At 39.9% G+C, this 17,508-nt stretch overlaps 1 protein-coding gene across 2 annotated transcripts in view; it reads left to right on the top strand.

Moving 5' to 3' along the window:
* The window catches only part of tti1 (TELO2 interacting protein 1), a 37,769-nt gene that overhangs the window by 10,146 nt on the left and 10,115 nt on the right, over positions 1 to 17,508 (top strand). The window contains exons 8-12 of one of the 2 annotated variants that reach the window (XM_078170235.1): positions 147 to 306; positions 601 to 768; positions 992 to 1,140; positions 2,100 to 2,240; positions 3,887 to 4,091. In XM_078170235.1, the coding sequence (XP_078026361.1) occupies positions 147 to 306; positions 601 to 768; positions 992 to 1,140; positions 2,100 to 2,240; positions 3,887 to 4,091 (823 nt within the window). Of the gene's footprint in view, positions 1 to 146; positions 307 to 600; positions 769 to 988; positions 1,141 to 2,099; positions 2,241 to 3,886; positions 4,092 to 17,508 lie in introns of both variants that reach the window. The other variant, XM_033628132.2, reaches the window with a different exon arrangement.

Genomic DNA, 17,508 nt, shown 5'->3' with positions numbered 1-17,508 from the left:
CAAGTTAAGGATAAAGTCATTAGATTCATGTCCAAGTCCCGAGTCCACGCCTCTGTGGTTTATCACCCATGTGAATACTGTGAATGGGTCTCCATGGGTTTGCAGGGCCCTGAACATGTATTTCATCATATTGTCTTGTTGGCCAGGCTCCACGGGTGCTGACAGTGATGTTGACTCACTCCGACTGCAGCCTGCTGCCTCTGGTCGGGGACATCGTTCAGGATGTGCTGATGGCTCTGGATCTCAGCTACGACTACACAGCTGCTCTTTTCTGCTCTGTGCTGCACGCGCTCATGAAGGCACTGGGTGAGATTTCAAAAGTGATGTCAACTTATTTATTACGTTATCGTTGGGCTGAAAAGGATAAGGGGCATATTCAACATATAGTTCATGTGACTCTCCATACCCATACCATACTCTGCTACACTTTACCTTAAGTTTTCAATTCAGTTATAATCAGAAGATTTAAGGATACTTTACAACTGATTACTGAGAAGAGGTGCAAAGATGGAAACAAAATATTAACAAAGTTTTACCACTTTTGCATCACACACCTCAAGGGGTCATTAACTTAATCTGCTCTTGATGTTGTTCCTTTAGCGAGGTGGTTTCCCTCTAGTTGTGGAAGGACCAGTGAGTCTGCCAGACCCAAGCAGACCTCCCCTGACAAAGAAGTCTTCAACATCCGCCAATTCCTGCTGGATCACCGCAAACAGAAAGAGCTGGCAGAGGGCATAGGAATAGAGGAAGACGACACTGAAGACCTTGGTAATACAAAATGGTGTCTGTATGAGGGCAAAACAGAAAATTATATTTCATTGTAGTATAGGTTTGATATTGTTGTAGAGGTTTTTTTTAGATGAAACTTATCAGAAGAGAAACTGGGTTATTATGACAGAAAATACAGTATGAATAACTAAAGTATTAAAAATAAGACCCAACAACAACAGTGGGTGTTTCCCAAATCTGACTATCACTGTCTCTCCAGAAGTCCCTCCGCCCATGGAGTCTGAGGATGTTGAAGATATTGGTGGTCCTGATGTGAAAGCAGAGCTTGCCTCCCACCTCAGCATCACTAAAGATGTAATGGAGCGCTGCATTCATCTGCTGTCTGACCCCAGTCTCAGGCTCCGACTCAAGGTACTGTCTGAAGTGTGATGTAGTGTGAAGGGGAGTGTTGGTTTGATGATAATAATCCTAGTGAGGATTGTTCATTTTGTATAGGGACCTGTAGATATTGTAGAAATAAATTAGTTTTGTCTGTACGCTGTGATGGCTTTTTATTGGTGTGAAAAATCGCTCAGCCACACATGAAGATCCGAAAGTTGCATTGTTGTATTGTTGACTGTTGTATTGTTTACAGTATGCAACCTCATGTCAGCTGAAACACCTGTAATGTTATATATTTACACACACTAGTGAGCCAGCACAGCTGTCATCCTCCAAAATTGTAGACTTGGAAAAAGAGTATGTTCCAAACATAAACTGCACTAAAAAAATGATGTGGCCACCCTGACGTCACCCATTGGTTTGTGGTCTCCTGTTTTGAAGCCTCCAGTTTCACATTTTGGCTGTTGCCGTATAGTTTTTTTTTTTTTTTAATTTGATCCAGGAGCGACCATACGAGAGGGTGGAGCTAACCCTAATGCTAGCTGCTAGCTTAGTTAGCACAGTGCATTTACTAGTATTGTTAACTGTGCTAATGCTTATTTTTGCTAGCAAAAACCAGGATTAAAACCATTTCTATAAAATGAACTTATCAGAAAACTAAGTACTCTTTAGACCAAAATGTTACAGTTAACTTTCAAGAACTGAAAACACTGAAATAGTGACAGCTACAACTACAGCTCTACCCTGTGAATGTGAATCTGGGGTTACATTACATAACCAATATTGTCGCTGTGGTAGCTGCTTGTCAGCAACTTGGCACTTTCCTGTCATTCAAAGTCGCCACACCCTCAAGTCTGTGTAACTTCAAGCCTTAACAACATTTAAATGTGTGAGTTATATAAAAATTCCCCCCTGTACATTTAGTATGAACGAAACCTTTTCTATACCAAATATATATTTTTGTCTGTACTGCATGTCTTTGTCTTAAGGTATTGGACGTGCTGGAGCTGTGTGTGTGTGTACTGAGTGAGAAGGAAAATGAATTGCTGCCCATGGCTCATCGGTGCTGGCCCGCCCTCCTACAGAGACTCACAGCTGATGACCCTCTAGCAGTCCTCAGAGCCTTCAGGGTACGTGAAACAAGTCTGTCTTTCAAATTACTTAGCTTAGTAAAAAATGTTCAAATCACCTTTAATGTGTCAGTGGATCATTTCATAACGTCTGCAGCTGGATATTGTGAAAAAGCACACATGAAGTTCTTTAATCTTGTACTACATTCTCAGGATCAAATTACTGTACTGTCATTATGCACAGCATGGTAACAGGTCCGACTACATTTTTGTTTAATCAAAATAGCCTATTGAAATGTGCCCATGTTGAATCAATCAAAAGTTGTAGCTTTGGGAACAAGTATTGTCTCAGTTCATTATGAAATATCTACTATGGTTACATTTGGCAGGCTATTTCATTGTTTGTAATTCTGGAAAACCTTTTTTTTTTTTTTTTTCCAAAACATTTCAAAGGTTCTGTATGTGACATTCAGAGCAATAATATAGCTGCAATCTACTATTTGCTGTCCTTAGCAAAAAAATTAAGTCATGCTACCTCTGTGTGTGTTGTAATCTGAGCTTCTCTGTGGTTTGTTGTGGTAAGCTGGTCCAGCCGCTTGAAAGTTTGCGCATGTGTGTATCCCACTGGCTGGCTCATCACCACGGCTTTGCACGTGCTAATACAGCGGTTACCACTGATATCGGGATGCATCGTCACAAAGCGACGTTGGAGAGAACCATATCTAGAATACTGATGCTCTAAATTTCACGTAGAGCCTTTTAAAATATGGAGTGTGGGACTTTTACATATAAGGGAGAGTCCTTCACATCAAAGCCCTTGTTAAGGGAAGGGCAGGAAGGGTGGAGAACTGATAGTGACGGAGCAAAAGGCAGAAGATATGTTGTAAATCCCAAGATGCGTCCAAGAAAAGTTTCTGCAATGGTTGCTCCATTTCACTTTAATCATGTTTTATGATTTCATGTGACAAATAAATTGATTGATAGATTGATTGATTGAAAAAGATAAGAAATTGGCATTCAGAGGAAGGCTTAAAATGGAAAAAATAGACTTGAAGAGAGCACTCCGGGGTGCAGGGGAGATGTGGCGAGCTTAGTTGCAGGCATAGGACATCAGCGCATGTCAACACTGTTTGTGTAACTACTCTCATAGCCAGAGGGGGGAGACAAACATTTTGCACTCCAGCTGTAAACTAACAAGAAGGGAGTATCATTGTGTTGTGAATTGTCTTCTCAGAGCTGACTTTTCAAGCTATTTCAGAGAATCATAGAGGATGAAAATGGCCCTCTACCTTTTTTCCCTGATGACTGAAGATCACACTTTGTTTGTGATCAATTCTCAAAGTACAGGTGTCAATTGATCTACTGTCACTGTGCATTAGTCTGCTTGTCAAACCTGTCTTTAGTTGGACTATCTTTGGTTCTTTTTTTTTTTCATATTTTTCCTGATGAATTGACAAAATCAGACAGAAGTGGTTTGTAAATTGTCATTTAGTTGCTCATCACTGCTGCTGTCAAACTGTGCTGTGGCCACCAGCAATGTGGCAGCTTTTGGGTTTGGTCCAGGTTTTATAAATACTGTGGCTCATCCTGGGGATAAAACGGTGTCATTTGTCAGATGCTTTAATGAAGGACACACTACAGGGACGTTTTATTACATTTTAAAGACTTGCTGCGTACAGACTTTACATGCTGAGTCTCTCTGCCAGGTGCTGTGTACGCTGGGTGAAACATGTGGTGACTTTCTGAGGAGGAGGGTATCTAAAGAGGTACTGCCCAAGCTGAGCTCCTCGCTGGCACGGCAGGCGCCAGTTAGCGCCAAGGCTGGACCCGTTTACACACACACCCTGGCCTACAAACTGCAGCTGGCTGTGCTGCAGGGACTGGGCTCACTGTGCCAGAGGCTGGACCTGGGTAAGAGAATTGAAACACACAAACAAACAGGTTTCCTAAGATACAATATACAGGGTTGTCCTGTGTGATTGTACATGGTATGATCTAGGGATATGTTGAGGTACATGCTTAAATCACCTAAGCAACAGCCCATTTGCCCTCTTTGGCTGTGCAGCCCTTCTGATGGAAAAAAACAACTTTTATTTTTGCTGTTGTCAAAGCAAAATGTGAGTAGCCCTTTGTTATTAGATGTAGACCAAATTGGAAGAGAAAAAAGGAAACATCACAAAATGCGCCCTATGACTCCTGTCATGTGACACTGTTGTTGTGGTGCTGACGGTTGAGTGCGCTGGTGGGTGAGTCTCTTTAATTTGTAGAAATGAACAACAAATAGTTTGACCAGTTGGATGCCCTGTGAATACGAATCTTCATATACAGTGCTATATTGCCTTATAGTATCCTATGACATGAATCAATCTTCGCCAAGTAGCTAGCTGGCTAACATATAGGCTGCAGGCTAAATGCAGGAGAGAGACAGGAGAGAAAGAAAGAGCTGAGGGAGGCAGCTAAGGGGAGTTTAACTTTGTAGATCTGAATTCAGACTACTTGTTTAACAGTCTTCTGAGATAGCACATTCAAAAGAAGTCCTGCATTTGCAGGGGTCAAACAAAAGGTGTAGATGAATGGCATTAATAGAGCAAAAATGGTGTATGTTCAAGCTGACCTGGTTGACTATGGACATGGGTTTTATGTTAACTAAAACTAACAGTGTGCAGTTTTAAAGAATTTAGTGTGCAGTTCCAGAATTTAAATTCATTTTTAATCTTTAAAATTAATTTTGTGGTTTATTTAAAGACCATGTTTTACACCACTCAGGAACGTGCTGATGGGTAGAGTTGGGTATAACGCAAGTACTTTGATTACTTTTTGCAGTAACAAGTAACCTAACACGTTAGTTTGCTGTTTGAGTAATCAAATACTTGAGTACATTTTCAAACAAGACATCAGTTACTTCCGTTACTTTTAGAACGCTGGTCCTTCAGCTCCGAAACAGCAACGACTGTCTTTTGGTTCTAATAATGGAGATAATGTTAAACCTATCAGTTTGAAAGAAGTCATGAAGCTTGTGGCTAGTTACGTGGTAGAAGAAATGCTGCCATTGTCTACGGTGAAGTCTAAAAAAAGGTGGAGGAGGACTCGCTGACAGACATATTTCAGACTCAGGAGGATTTGCATTTGCATCTGCGGCTCCCTGGGCGTGGGGTCTGGGCGCTCCTGCAGTCTCGGGGTGCCATACCGCCCGCCTTCCCCCACAAGGCTGGCCCTGGACCCTGGTGATGGTTTTCATAAACACATTGGGAGGGTTCAAATACACGCATGCACGTTCGATACTTCAGCTCCGTGACGAATCGCAAAGAACCGATGGGATCACTTAAAAGGGGCCCACTTGCTTCTCGAACCTGCCACACTGCTCTGGCAACTCTTCTCCACAATCGGGCTTTCCCCCTCCACCAGGACTCTCACATTTTTGGTGTTCAGTATAGACTTCTCTTTTGTTTTTGTTTTTCAGTACAGTACAGTAGACATGTATATGTTTATTTTTATTTTTGATAATCTGTATGGAGCACAACCACCTCAAGGCCACAATACATCAACTACACTTTCTGTTTCTCCTCTGTTTGTTTGTTTGTTTTTTCCTCCTTCTTCTCCGCATGCACTGTCGCTATATAACTCAGGACTTAAGCACCTGCCCCTCAATCCCCCCTGCTTGTTCCTTACTTTCCCCTTGACACACTTTGGTGTATCACCGCCCTCTCTGGCTCATATTAGGAAGTTTTTCCAATAAAGGCTGATAGGCTAGTCTCCAGGGAGGGTGGGTGACGGTCACAACCACGCTCAGTATGAGTATAAAATACTTGACTGCAAGATTAACAGTGCATCAATCTTCATAAGAAGCTTACACCCTTTTGTGGCGCTAAGCTACGAAGACCAATGCAGACAGGTAGAGAAAAAAAAAAAAAAGGATGATTTGCATTATGCCTGGTACACGCTAATGTTACACGACTTTTCTGAAAGTCACTATGTCACATTGCACGATTGTGGAGTCAGACAATCATGCTGTGACTTGGCCGACAGACATGACACACTACGTGATGGTACTCACCAATTATCCCTGGTCGTCTTTCATGATGTGTGTGATGTCATTGGGTTATTCTTTTGGGTTTTCTATTTTTATTACCTTTACTATTATTTCAGTCACTGTGTCTGTTCACGTGCCAGCCGACATGTTGTTGTAGTCACCTAAAAGCATCAGCAGATGGCAGGAGCTACATTTGAAGTACCGTAGGCAAACATTCAAGCTACTGTATCCTCCATAGGAAGTCCTGACAAATGTTTCACAATAAAAGCCTATTTAGAAAATGGAGGGATTCTCTCAGCTGAGGTTATAAGGGGCTTTTAATTTGAAAGAAATTCAGGAAGTGTTGAGTTTGAAATGACGGCGCAATGTGTTAACTTTATGAAGACAACAGAGCGGATAAAAAGTAAAAATATAAAGATACAGAGAGATTAATAAATAAAAGTTTCAATTAAGTTTAACTTTAAATAAAGTTTCCAATGAAGCTGGGAGCCTCTGCAGTTGTGGTGAGTAAAAGCCCCTCCGCTATTTGTTAATATTATTACTTTATGTCCGACCGTGAGGATGTACCATTGTTTGCTAGCTTGATGCTAATGACAGTAACGTTAACTCAGCGGGTTGACAAAGTGCCTCTGCTGTTTCACACCATCATTTCCCCCTTTTACTCTGTGTGGTAACATCCCTAGAGGAAATAATAAAAACGCTGGGGTGTTGTTGTCATACAGTTGTCTACGGCAGCAGATCGTTCTGTGTTTCTACTGGTCAAAGTGACGGCTGTGATGGGAGAATTGGATCTCAGTGAAGGGCAAGTGGTCCGTAACTTTAATTTTGGAGACAAAAACACGTAGGCTTAGCGCCCTGTGGTCCATTGCCCAATAGGAAATGTAGAATACTCAAAAGTACTTTAAAAGTGCTTGAGTTACTTTACTCAGGGAGTAACGCAGTAAAGTACTTTGATTACTTTTAAAGTAACCCTTACCCAACTCTGCTGACACCTAAAACAGGGGGGAAGCAACCCCTATCTATGTGTGTGTGCACATCCCTGGTAAATAACAGTGGTCATACCAGGTAAAAAGTGGACATACGTAGACATCTAAGCCCTGATACGACAGGTTTCTTAATGGAAGTTGGTGCAACATTACGCCCAAGAACATACTGAAGCTATCACACAATGCGTAATATGTAATGTTTACCTAAGTGTGTTGTATAATAAGAGCGCTGACGAAAACCTTAATAAAATTGTGCTTAAAGTCAAGCAATTAACAAGAAACAGACAGAAATACATTAATCTACATGCATTTAAAGTCCATGCACATCTCCTCCTGATGATAGCATTATTTAAAAAAACACTATATAAAGGAAGTTAATTTTTGTATTTCTGTGTTAAAGGAACAGTTTAACATTTTTGCAAACACCTATTTGTTGTCTCTCTGAGAATAAAATGGGGAAAATTGATGCTAATTTTGTGTTTGTGCATCAAGCTGCAGTCAGGATATGATTAGCCAAGCATATGGACTAGATCGGGGGAAACAAGTTGCCCAAATCTGCCCAAAGTGAAATTGCCCAAAGCACCAACACATCTAAAGCAGTTATCTTGTTTTTGCAGAAAGAGGTATAAAGATGACAGTTTGAGATCATAAGGGGGGGTTAGGTGTGAACTATATTCTTGAACTATATTCTTAACAGGCACAGGTTTTTGTTTGGCTCTCTGTGCAGGCTCAGCCCTACCAAACCTGGCAACCTCATTTCATTGAAAGACTTTGAAGCACAGTTCACAGTCACTGCACCTGGCCGTGGTTTGTGAAGAAGTAGTTACAGATTAAAACTCCCCCTAAAGCCCCAAGTATTTGTTGTTTTATCTACAGGTTATTCCTTTAAAATGTAACCTTAGTTTTGTTGACTTTATATTGAAAGTTCCTCTGCATCCAGCCCGTAGTCACTGCATTCCTAAGACTTTGTCAAAGATGCTCCTTGCAAATGCACACACTGAACATGGTGACTTGTTTAACCACCAGATGGCAGTCTTGTATAACAGTGAAAACCAGGCAGGAGCACCACAGCAGGAGTTAGTGTATCTCAATGTCTCTGCTCTGTTTTACTATGAAGAACTGAAGACACGATTCAGTGTTGCATCTTGAAAATTTGATTGGGATAACTTAAGATGCAGTCCACCTATTTATCGACCCTATTATATATAATATAGTTATCATAGTTTATTTTTGGTGTGTGTCAGTATTCAGGACAAGGCAATGATTTCATTGCATTCAGCACTCTTTCAGATTTTCCATTTTCTTGCTTAATCTTTATTGTTTTATGTATTGTCCTTTGCTGATAGCACAGCCCACGTCCCAGCTTATCCTATCCATTACAGTGTGCATAATTATACATGCCATTTCCACTCATACAGAAAGTCACACTATACTCAGTGGAATTTGATGACTAAAAAGGACCGTGGCAGTGCTTGAACTCAACATATTTTAAAGCCAACTTTGAGCATACAGACTACAGCCAGCTAACCCAACGGGATGCTGCCGAATCCTTAGTTGCACTTACGATAACTGCTGCAAGCAACTGTTCTCCCTCAAGCTCCATTTCACCACAATCAAGCAAGAAATGCCATTAAATCTGTGCAGCAATCAGCAAATGCAAAAGCTACAGGAAAAGAGGACATTTAATTAATTAACCTGAAAATGTAAAAAAAATTTTTACAGTTGTTTATTTTGTGCTTGGCATAGCTTCAGCATCATATCCGACAATGTTCATCCACAGTGGCCCGGGGGCTCAGTGCCAGTGTGTTACCGATGATATAATTAGCTGCTTGTCTAATTTTTCATCAATCATTATGTTCATTAGGCAGTGACGTCCCTGTCACAGGCGCACTGGGTTCAGGTTGCTCCAATTTTCCGACACTGCTAATACTCAAGAGGAAACAGAGTACTTATAGTGGAGCTAAGAGCATCTTTATGCACTGAGGGACTTCTTTTCATCTCTATTTTGGTGTCTTTACTTTTGCATGCAGGTTTGAGTGGTTTTTTTTTTTTTTTAAACTACATAATGAAAAAAACATGCTCATCACCTACAGTAAAAAGTGTTGGTTGCAATCAGATAAAAATCCTTCTCATTCATTAAGAAGTAATTGTAATCACTTCTACTTTCCAAGGACATAAAGTATGCATGAAGTGGTTCAGTATATTGAGGTTTTGATTTATTGGGCTCATTATTTTTGTTTTTTAAGTTAAAAAGGCTCGAATTCTTTCAATTAAAAAAAATAAAAGAAAGCAAAAGTCTGAGTAAGAATCAGATTTTATGATTTGAGGGAGTGGCATAGATGTTAAGTTTCTGTCCACCACTTCAGAGACCTGGTATTTGATTTTGTTTAGTGGTACTTTAAGTCGGGTCATCTGCACAGTGTGGTATGAAAGTTGCTATTAGCTTGAACCCTCACACATGTTCCACCCTCCTGCTGAAGCATATCACTGGCAGATGAAAAGTTAGCAGCAGGTGACACCATGTGTCACAAAGGTGGCAGGGCTGTCTGCAGTGCTCCCCAGGCTAACAGTTGAGTTAGCGGTGACAGCACTGCAGTGCTCGAAGAATTTCAAATTGGACATGACGGCAAAGGCGTGAAGAATCCTAGATTTTGAAAGAAATTTGATTCAAAGTGCAAACAGCAGCTTATTGGTGTATGTTCTGTCTACTGTTTGTTATGTTAAGCATATTCTGAACTGTTGTCATCACAAGATGACCTTGTTTACTCTTAACTGTGGTAGGCAGTCTCTTACTGCAGCAGGAAAGATGTGTGAGAACCTGAGAGACCTGTGTATAGAAATACAGTCAGACAGACACTGTGCGTTTGGCAGTAGTCCCCAAACCTTTAATATTGTTTTGGTAGAAAATATTTGATAAACCCACTTTGAGTTCATGTACACAAGACACAAACTGCATATCAGTGTGTAAAACATGTTCATTATTTTGTATTGTCCTTGTCATGTTCAGTATAGGTGATGGTCTGTGGTTTGGATTCAACTGCTGTGAACAGGGCTGGTTTAACAAGAAGATGACCCAGCAGCAGTAGAGGTGATATTTGGTGTTATACGCTGGTATTGGTGACAGAAGACAATCTCTGAAATAAATGCTCACCTGGGCGGGCAAAATTGGCGGCTCTAAGCTTTTGCACTCCAAACACTCACCACACAGTGCTCTTCAGTCAGCGTCAGTGCTTTCACTTCTTGAGCTTTTAAGTGAGGTGCGGAGAAAAGGTGAGAAGAGCCATCAAGTGTGCCAGCAGAGAAGCCATCTGTACCCGTCTCCAATAATAGAGAAAATGTGACATACTGTACACTGCTTGACTGATGATGAGGTCACATCAAGCAGCACGTTTCTCTTTGGTACAGGTACAAATGTGAAACAAATAAAGAATCTTAATTTAAGTTAAAGTCCATACACTTGCCTTCAAAATTTCAATTTTCAAATTTCAATTTCAAATACCTTCAGGTATTTATTTATTGTACTTATTCTACAAATTCAAAACATTGAACAGAAAATGTGAATGTTCCAAGTGTTTGACTCTTAGCCATCTGATGGCCAGCCTGCAGGCCTTCATATGATGAATTAAATCATCATGATATGTGAACAACTGCTGTGTTTGTATTACTTATGTGAAATATCTTTAAAAAGCTACAATCCTTGCAATTAAATTGATGAATCAAGATACAACCACCACAGCGGATACAATATACGCTTCCGTCAGACAACCATCAAACAAACAACTTTTGTAACTCACCCGTGAGGCCCTGTCATAATCCACCCATCAATAATATTCCAACGAAAATGGTCCTCATACATTAGCAAAGCTTCAGACAATCCAAATTAAGTGGAATATTTAGTCCAGACACATTATTACATCCATAAATATCCATGGACTTTTGTTGGATCACTTCAAATGTTCTAATATCTCCACATATTGTCCATAATATCTCCAGTTTGCATGTACATATTGCCGATAGCAAGGCACAAAAATGGTGGCTGAACCCTGACCTTTTTATTGACATCTGACATGAGCCAATAGGAGCGTCCACATCCTCTCAATAGCCTACAATATCCAAGAAAGCCTTAGTTGAAAGGAAGGGCGGCTGTAGGCGGCTAAATAGACATTTCGGTCCATTGATTGTTTATCACTCATATTCACACATTCAGTACATTGTATTACCCTCTTTTCTGTAAAGCGCTTGGACAAAACCTTAGAAAAACGTTAAAATATTTATTTTTTTGTAATATTGTTATCTACTATCACCCTCTTGTGTTCTAGCTAGTGAGTTCCAGCTTTTTTAATGAAAATATTAATAAGATTAAAAAAAACTTCTATTTCAGTGTGTTTAAACTTACAGAACTCAATGACAGTAGAACCTACACTGATTTTTACTTCAGTCTTAGCTTTCAAAGAGACAATGCATGTACATGTACTAAAAATGGAACAAGCATAGATGTCAATTTACTTTGGGTATGCCTTATTTTAGGTGAATTGTGCAGGAATGGCAATTAATCCTGCACTGATCAGTATTTTTTTTTATAGTATTAATAGATTAAATGACTATGTATAATGAGAAATATGTCACTCGTAGTGATGAACCCACAGAAAATGTATCATCAAACTCTGCAGTTCCCCTCAGCCCTTTGGAGCTTTTAGCTTCCTTTAGCCCACTGTTTTGGTTTTCAGACTCACAAATTAGGCTCTCAACAACCTAGTTTTCAGTTGTAACAGGCAGCTGCTTTCAGGAGAAAAAAATCTCCAATAAGGCCACTGCATGCTATTTGCCCAGCAGTAGCATTTAGCAGCTAAAGAGACACATATTTACCCCAGGTGTTAGTGGGGAACAAAGCTAAAGTTTTTTTTTTTAGGTGCCCAGACACAACAAAAGAATGGTGATGTTGCTTTGTGTCTGCCCAATGTATAAATAAGCATGTTCTGCACTAAAATGTTATGATGATATGCCAGCTGTTGGGTTTTCAGCTTGTTCAGCTTCCCTCAAGTGGCCAAAAAAATCAAACAATTAAAGCATCCATCCATCTATCCATTTTCTGCCACTTATCCACGGCATGTTCTTGGTAGCGGCAGGCTAAGCAAAGTATTTCAGAAATCCTCCTGTCCAGCAGTGTTTCCAGCTCCCAAGCCAGATGAAGCATAGAATCTTACCAGCGTGTTCTAGGTCTACAATGGATCTCCTACCAGTTTGACTGATCCTATATTCACCCGGTTAACATTTTATGCAAGGCAATACGATGCAATTTGAGGCCTCTTGTCTCTGGAAAAAGGAAGACGTACAGACCAAAGATGACATGGCTGTCTGTACACATTGCTTCTGCACTGCACTGCCTGGTACGTGTCCCCTTTTCCCCTTCTAGCAGCCCCTAAGGTACTTCATGTATTAATTACTGAATACAGACCATGGTGCTTGCCTAATGTTAGTGTCTCTTTACTGTAGAAACTTCCGTTAGTTACTTCAGGGCAGCATGTAGCTTTACAGAGATAATATAAACAAAGGAACATTGCCTGGATGCCAGAATCACCTCAACTGGCTCAAAGGAGCAGGAGCTCTTCTCCGAACTGCGTCCAGATGTCTGAGCTTCTTTATTTTGCCTTTTGGCTCAGCTTTCCCTTTAGTAGTTTGGTACAACTGTCATACATTACTGCAACAATCCGCCCATCAGTCTCATGTTCCATATTACCCTCACTCTTGAACAAGACCCAGAGATAATTGAACCCTTGTCCTTGGGACAGAACTGTATTCCCAACCCAGAGTAATTCACCTCAGAGGGGCTGACTCTCATCCCATCTGCTTCACAATTGATTGTAAATCACCCCAGTGCATGTTTAAGGCCATGATCTGTTGAAGCCAACAGAGATACATCATCTGCAAAGAACAGGGAAGCAATTCTGAGGTTCCCAAATCAGACACTCTCCTCCACCTGACTGTGCCTTGAGGTCCTATCCATAAAAATCACAAACAGAATAGACGACAAGGGAGTCCAACACCCACTGCAAACGTGTTTGACTTTCTGCTGGCAATTTGGACTCAGCTCTCACTCTGATTATATAAGGATTGTATGCCTCATAGCAACACTCCAATATCCCCCAGAGGGCTCCCCAAGGGACAGAGTCATAAGCCTTCTCTAAGTCCACAAAACACATGTAGACTTAATGGGCAAACTCCCATGACCCCCTAGTCACCCCGTAAGGGTAATGTGCTGGTCCATTAATGCACGACCAGGACATAATCTGCATTGTTCCTCCTGGATCTGAGGTTTGACAGTCAGTTGGTGCCTCCATTACAGCACCCTGGAATAATCTTTCCAAGGAAAGTTGAATAGTGTGATACCCCTGTAATTTGAGCATACCCATCACCCCCCCCCCCTTTTTAAAATGGGAACCATCACCCCAGTCTGCCATTTGGCAGGCACTGTCCCTGTCCTCCATGCAACATTGAAGAGGCGTGTCAACTAATACAGCTCAGCAATGTCCAGAGGCTTCAGCACAGTTTTTTACTTTGCTGCTGAGCAGTGATTATGATATAAACATTATATTCCATTCTGCAATGTATTTTAAAACAACACTTACTGACCTTATGCTATTCATTTGGATTGTTTTTACTTAATGACAATATCAAAATGTAAAAATGTTTCCACAAGCCTACTATGAGAAGTGAGAGCCGAAAGGATATATCTGTTTTACAGCCTAGATAGTGTTCATTACAAAGAAAGAACTTGGGAAGAAATGCACTCCCAGCAAACCCACCTGAATGTGATGTTTTAGTGCTTCCACCACCAAGAGTACATATAGTCATGATACAAATAGTTACCCATTAGGTTCACCTCCTTTCCAAGTTTATTCCACTCTCATTCAACATCCCTTCAGTCTCTGTCACTTGGTGAGAGTAGCAGCTCTGGGTGTTGGTGTTGATACCCCTGGTTGGTGTTGTCTGTTTTTTCCCTCCCAGGTTCCCACAAGAGAGAAAAAATAAACCTAGCAAGCAGCCACAGCTACACCATTAGCGGTGTAATGATACATTCAACTCACAGTTTGGTTTGATATGCCATACTGGGCTCTCGCTTTGATATTAACACAGTATTGCAAACAAATTCAGAATAAAAACAGTCATGCCTGAAAAAAATGTTTTCTTTTTCTGAGAGGCAAAATGTATTTACTTCAGTAGCTTTTCTTAAACCATCGTGAGTCACATACAATAAGATATATTTCTCCCCAGAGTGTAAAACAAAGAGATAAAAGCAGAAAAATATGATTGTGGATTCAAACAGTAAATCCTACACTGTAGCTGTGGGTTTTAACCTTATAATGTGGTTTTGCTAGTCTTACCTGTACCTTGGTGTTCTCTTACAGTAACTTCTAAACCAAAAATATAGTGGAGTGACCTGACAGAGTTGTCAGCTAGAGGGCGTGGCTCTGTCAATGCAGTTACCTCCCACTGTGTCACGTTGTGTTGTGCCTGTTACTGCCACCAAAAGTATGGAGCAATGAACCCTAACTTGAAAATGCATTTCCTGCAGAAAACGCATGTGAATGCTGCCAGCTGAAATTGCCAAGCAGTGCTGGGAAAAACTGTAATCTTAAAGCCCAAATGCGTTGTACTGCACTACTGAAAATCTGGAAATTGAAACGTCAAACTAGCAGAGTTGGAAGCTGAACTGCATTACCTCAAGAAGCTAATCACTGAAATGCATTGCTAGAAATGTTGGAGGCTAAACTGTAATACCGTCAAAGCTGGACGTTAAACTTGATTACTGAAAGGGCTAAAAGAGGAAGGTTTGCTCTTAGAAACAGTATAAAATGTTGAAAAAAGTTGATTACCAGCAGAAAAGTCCTTTAAGAGCATAATATTTTGATATTTTAATGGTTTCTGTAGCTTACAATATGCAGAAAAAGTTGATAGAAAAATGTATGAAAAATGTATAATTTCTCTGTGACTTTTGTAAAGCATACACAAAATCTGTAGATAAAACTATGGAGAATGATAAAATTTCAAAGTAGTAAATTGTAGGGTAGATTAAAGATTTGAAGATTATTTTTTGATTCATTGCAACTATTGAACATTTGATTTATTTTATTTTGAAAATCCAACCTTGTCCAGCCCCCCCCGGTAAACTCCTGTTGCCATCTGGAGGCTTTTATTTTGAAAATCCAGCCAACACTGTGAGCTCCTGTTGACTGGTTGGTGCATTACCTAAAGAAGTTATGAGCTGAAAGATACTGGTAGAAGAACTGGAACCTAAACTATAATGCTGTCAAAGCTGGAAGTTGGATTACTGTCTAAAAGGGCTGAAAGAAGGAATGCTATTAATATCACTGCTGTAACAGATTTATTTATTATTATGAATTTATATGAAAAAAGGACAATACCGGCAGGGGTGGACTGGGACAAAAATTCAGCCCTGGTATTTTCTGACCAGACCAGCCCACTACATTATCAGCGGACACCACGTAGAAGTCCACAAATCTGGGCAGAGAGTTAAAGAGGAAGTCTACGCAGCCAAAACAGCATGCCACCTTAACCTATAGATAAAAGCTATAATTAAGCCTTGTATAGTGCTCAGGGTCCAATTCTATCCAATGTTGTTGTTTTTTTTAACAGTTTTTCTCAGTGGCTTTGGAGCATTTCTCACATCACTATTAACATTTGCACAACAGTTAGTGCATTTCTCAAAACAATTAGTACAAACTGCAAAACTGTGTTGATAACCTGCAGCAAGCAAGTATTCATGTCAATGAAAGTGTGCTTGTCATAAAAAAAGTCCTGACACCATTGTTTATGAACAAGATAGTCAAGTGGCTTTGTCATGTTTTCATTATGACACTTTACTCTCTAAGTGTTTTCCAATGCAAAAAAGTCAGATCTTTGTGACAGTACCTGAAAATGCTCAAGACAGCACTATTTGCACAGCCATTTGAAAACTACAGTAAAAGTTACACATTACTGCATTTAATAAGGTAACTGAGTACAAGACACTGACCCTTTGGCTAGAGCTGTGCACAAACAATATTATAGTCCATTGGAATTGTTCAATTTAGGTGACATTGTCTGGAAAAAAAAGTGATAAAGAAATGTATAAAATTTGCTTGACAGATTTTGACAACTAGTTGAACATGTTTGTATGTAATGACACAAGCAACTAAATGAGGACTATTAGTTTTATAGGGAATGACTATTCAGTATTCATAAGTATAGTTCATTTTGACTGACATGACATAAACAAATGATGTTATAAAACAGCAGAGAATTGTATGAAAGCAATTGATGCATGTGCAAAAGCATTTGCAATTTGTTAGAAGGAATGAGAAACTGCTGCTATGATGTGCACAAATGACTCAGTGTTGTGGAGGTTGAACTAACAGTTATGAGACTTTTAATTCTGATCAGAGAAATGCACCAAAACAACTGAGAAAAAATATAATATTTGAGAGCTGTAAAATAGCCTGAGCACTTTTACTGAAGCCTCAAATTGGACAATTTCTGACAATAACCATCCTTTCCTATCCTATCTCTCCTCGTCTTGTACTCCAGATCAAAATATGTATACGTTTATAAACATTTTCTGTGCAGCTATTATACTTTTAAGGTATTTGACCCTTAATAATTCAAAATCATCAGACAAAACTAATGCTTTAGTCTTTACACCCAAAACAGTTCATGTTTTTCTCCTGTTGTATGTAATTGGATACTTTACTAAATGGTTGTAAATGTATTTTCTCCATTAAAAAGAGTAAGAACAGACTAAATACTACACTCTGCTCTCAGAAAGCTTCATGGGCCACTTTGCAGGTAAAGCATTGCATGAAGAAATGACTGCTTGACTTTATCAATAAAGGTAACACATTCACATTCAATGTAAAAACGTTTTTTACTTTGTTTTGGACATGTCTCAAAAATATAGCCTCAGGGCTGCCAACTTTTGACTTCAGCTTGGAGTGAGATTTGTTCAAAAAACATGTAATTTAAAACAATTTTCCTGCATTTCTACACCACCTAACCTCTTGGATTAAGACAAGACAGAGCAACCATGTATAATGTTAACCAAAAATGTAAAATTGTAGATTTCAGCATTGAGGTAGTTACATACATAATCCAGACTAAAATCCATGGCCCCGAGTGTCTGTCGCTAGTGCGCATCTTAATGTGTCGGGGAGTGAGGTTTTACGCACTGCACTGTCTGCTGGCTACCGCTACACATAGGTATGCCAACCTAAAAACCTATTATTGGGAATCCTGAGAAAGCGACAGAGACACAGAG

The sequence above is a fragment of the Epinephelus lanceolatus genome, chromosome 8 (genome assembly GCF_041903045.1).
Source record: "Epinephelus lanceolatus isolate andai-2023 chromosome 8, ASM4190304v1, whole genome shotgun sequence".
NCBI lineage: Eukaryota > Metazoa > Chordata > Actinopteri > Perciformes > Serranidae > Epinephelus > Epinephelus lanceolatus.
The sequence above is the reverse complement of the archived record's forward strand: the minus strand, read 5'-3'. Positions and strand labels throughout refer to the sequence as shown.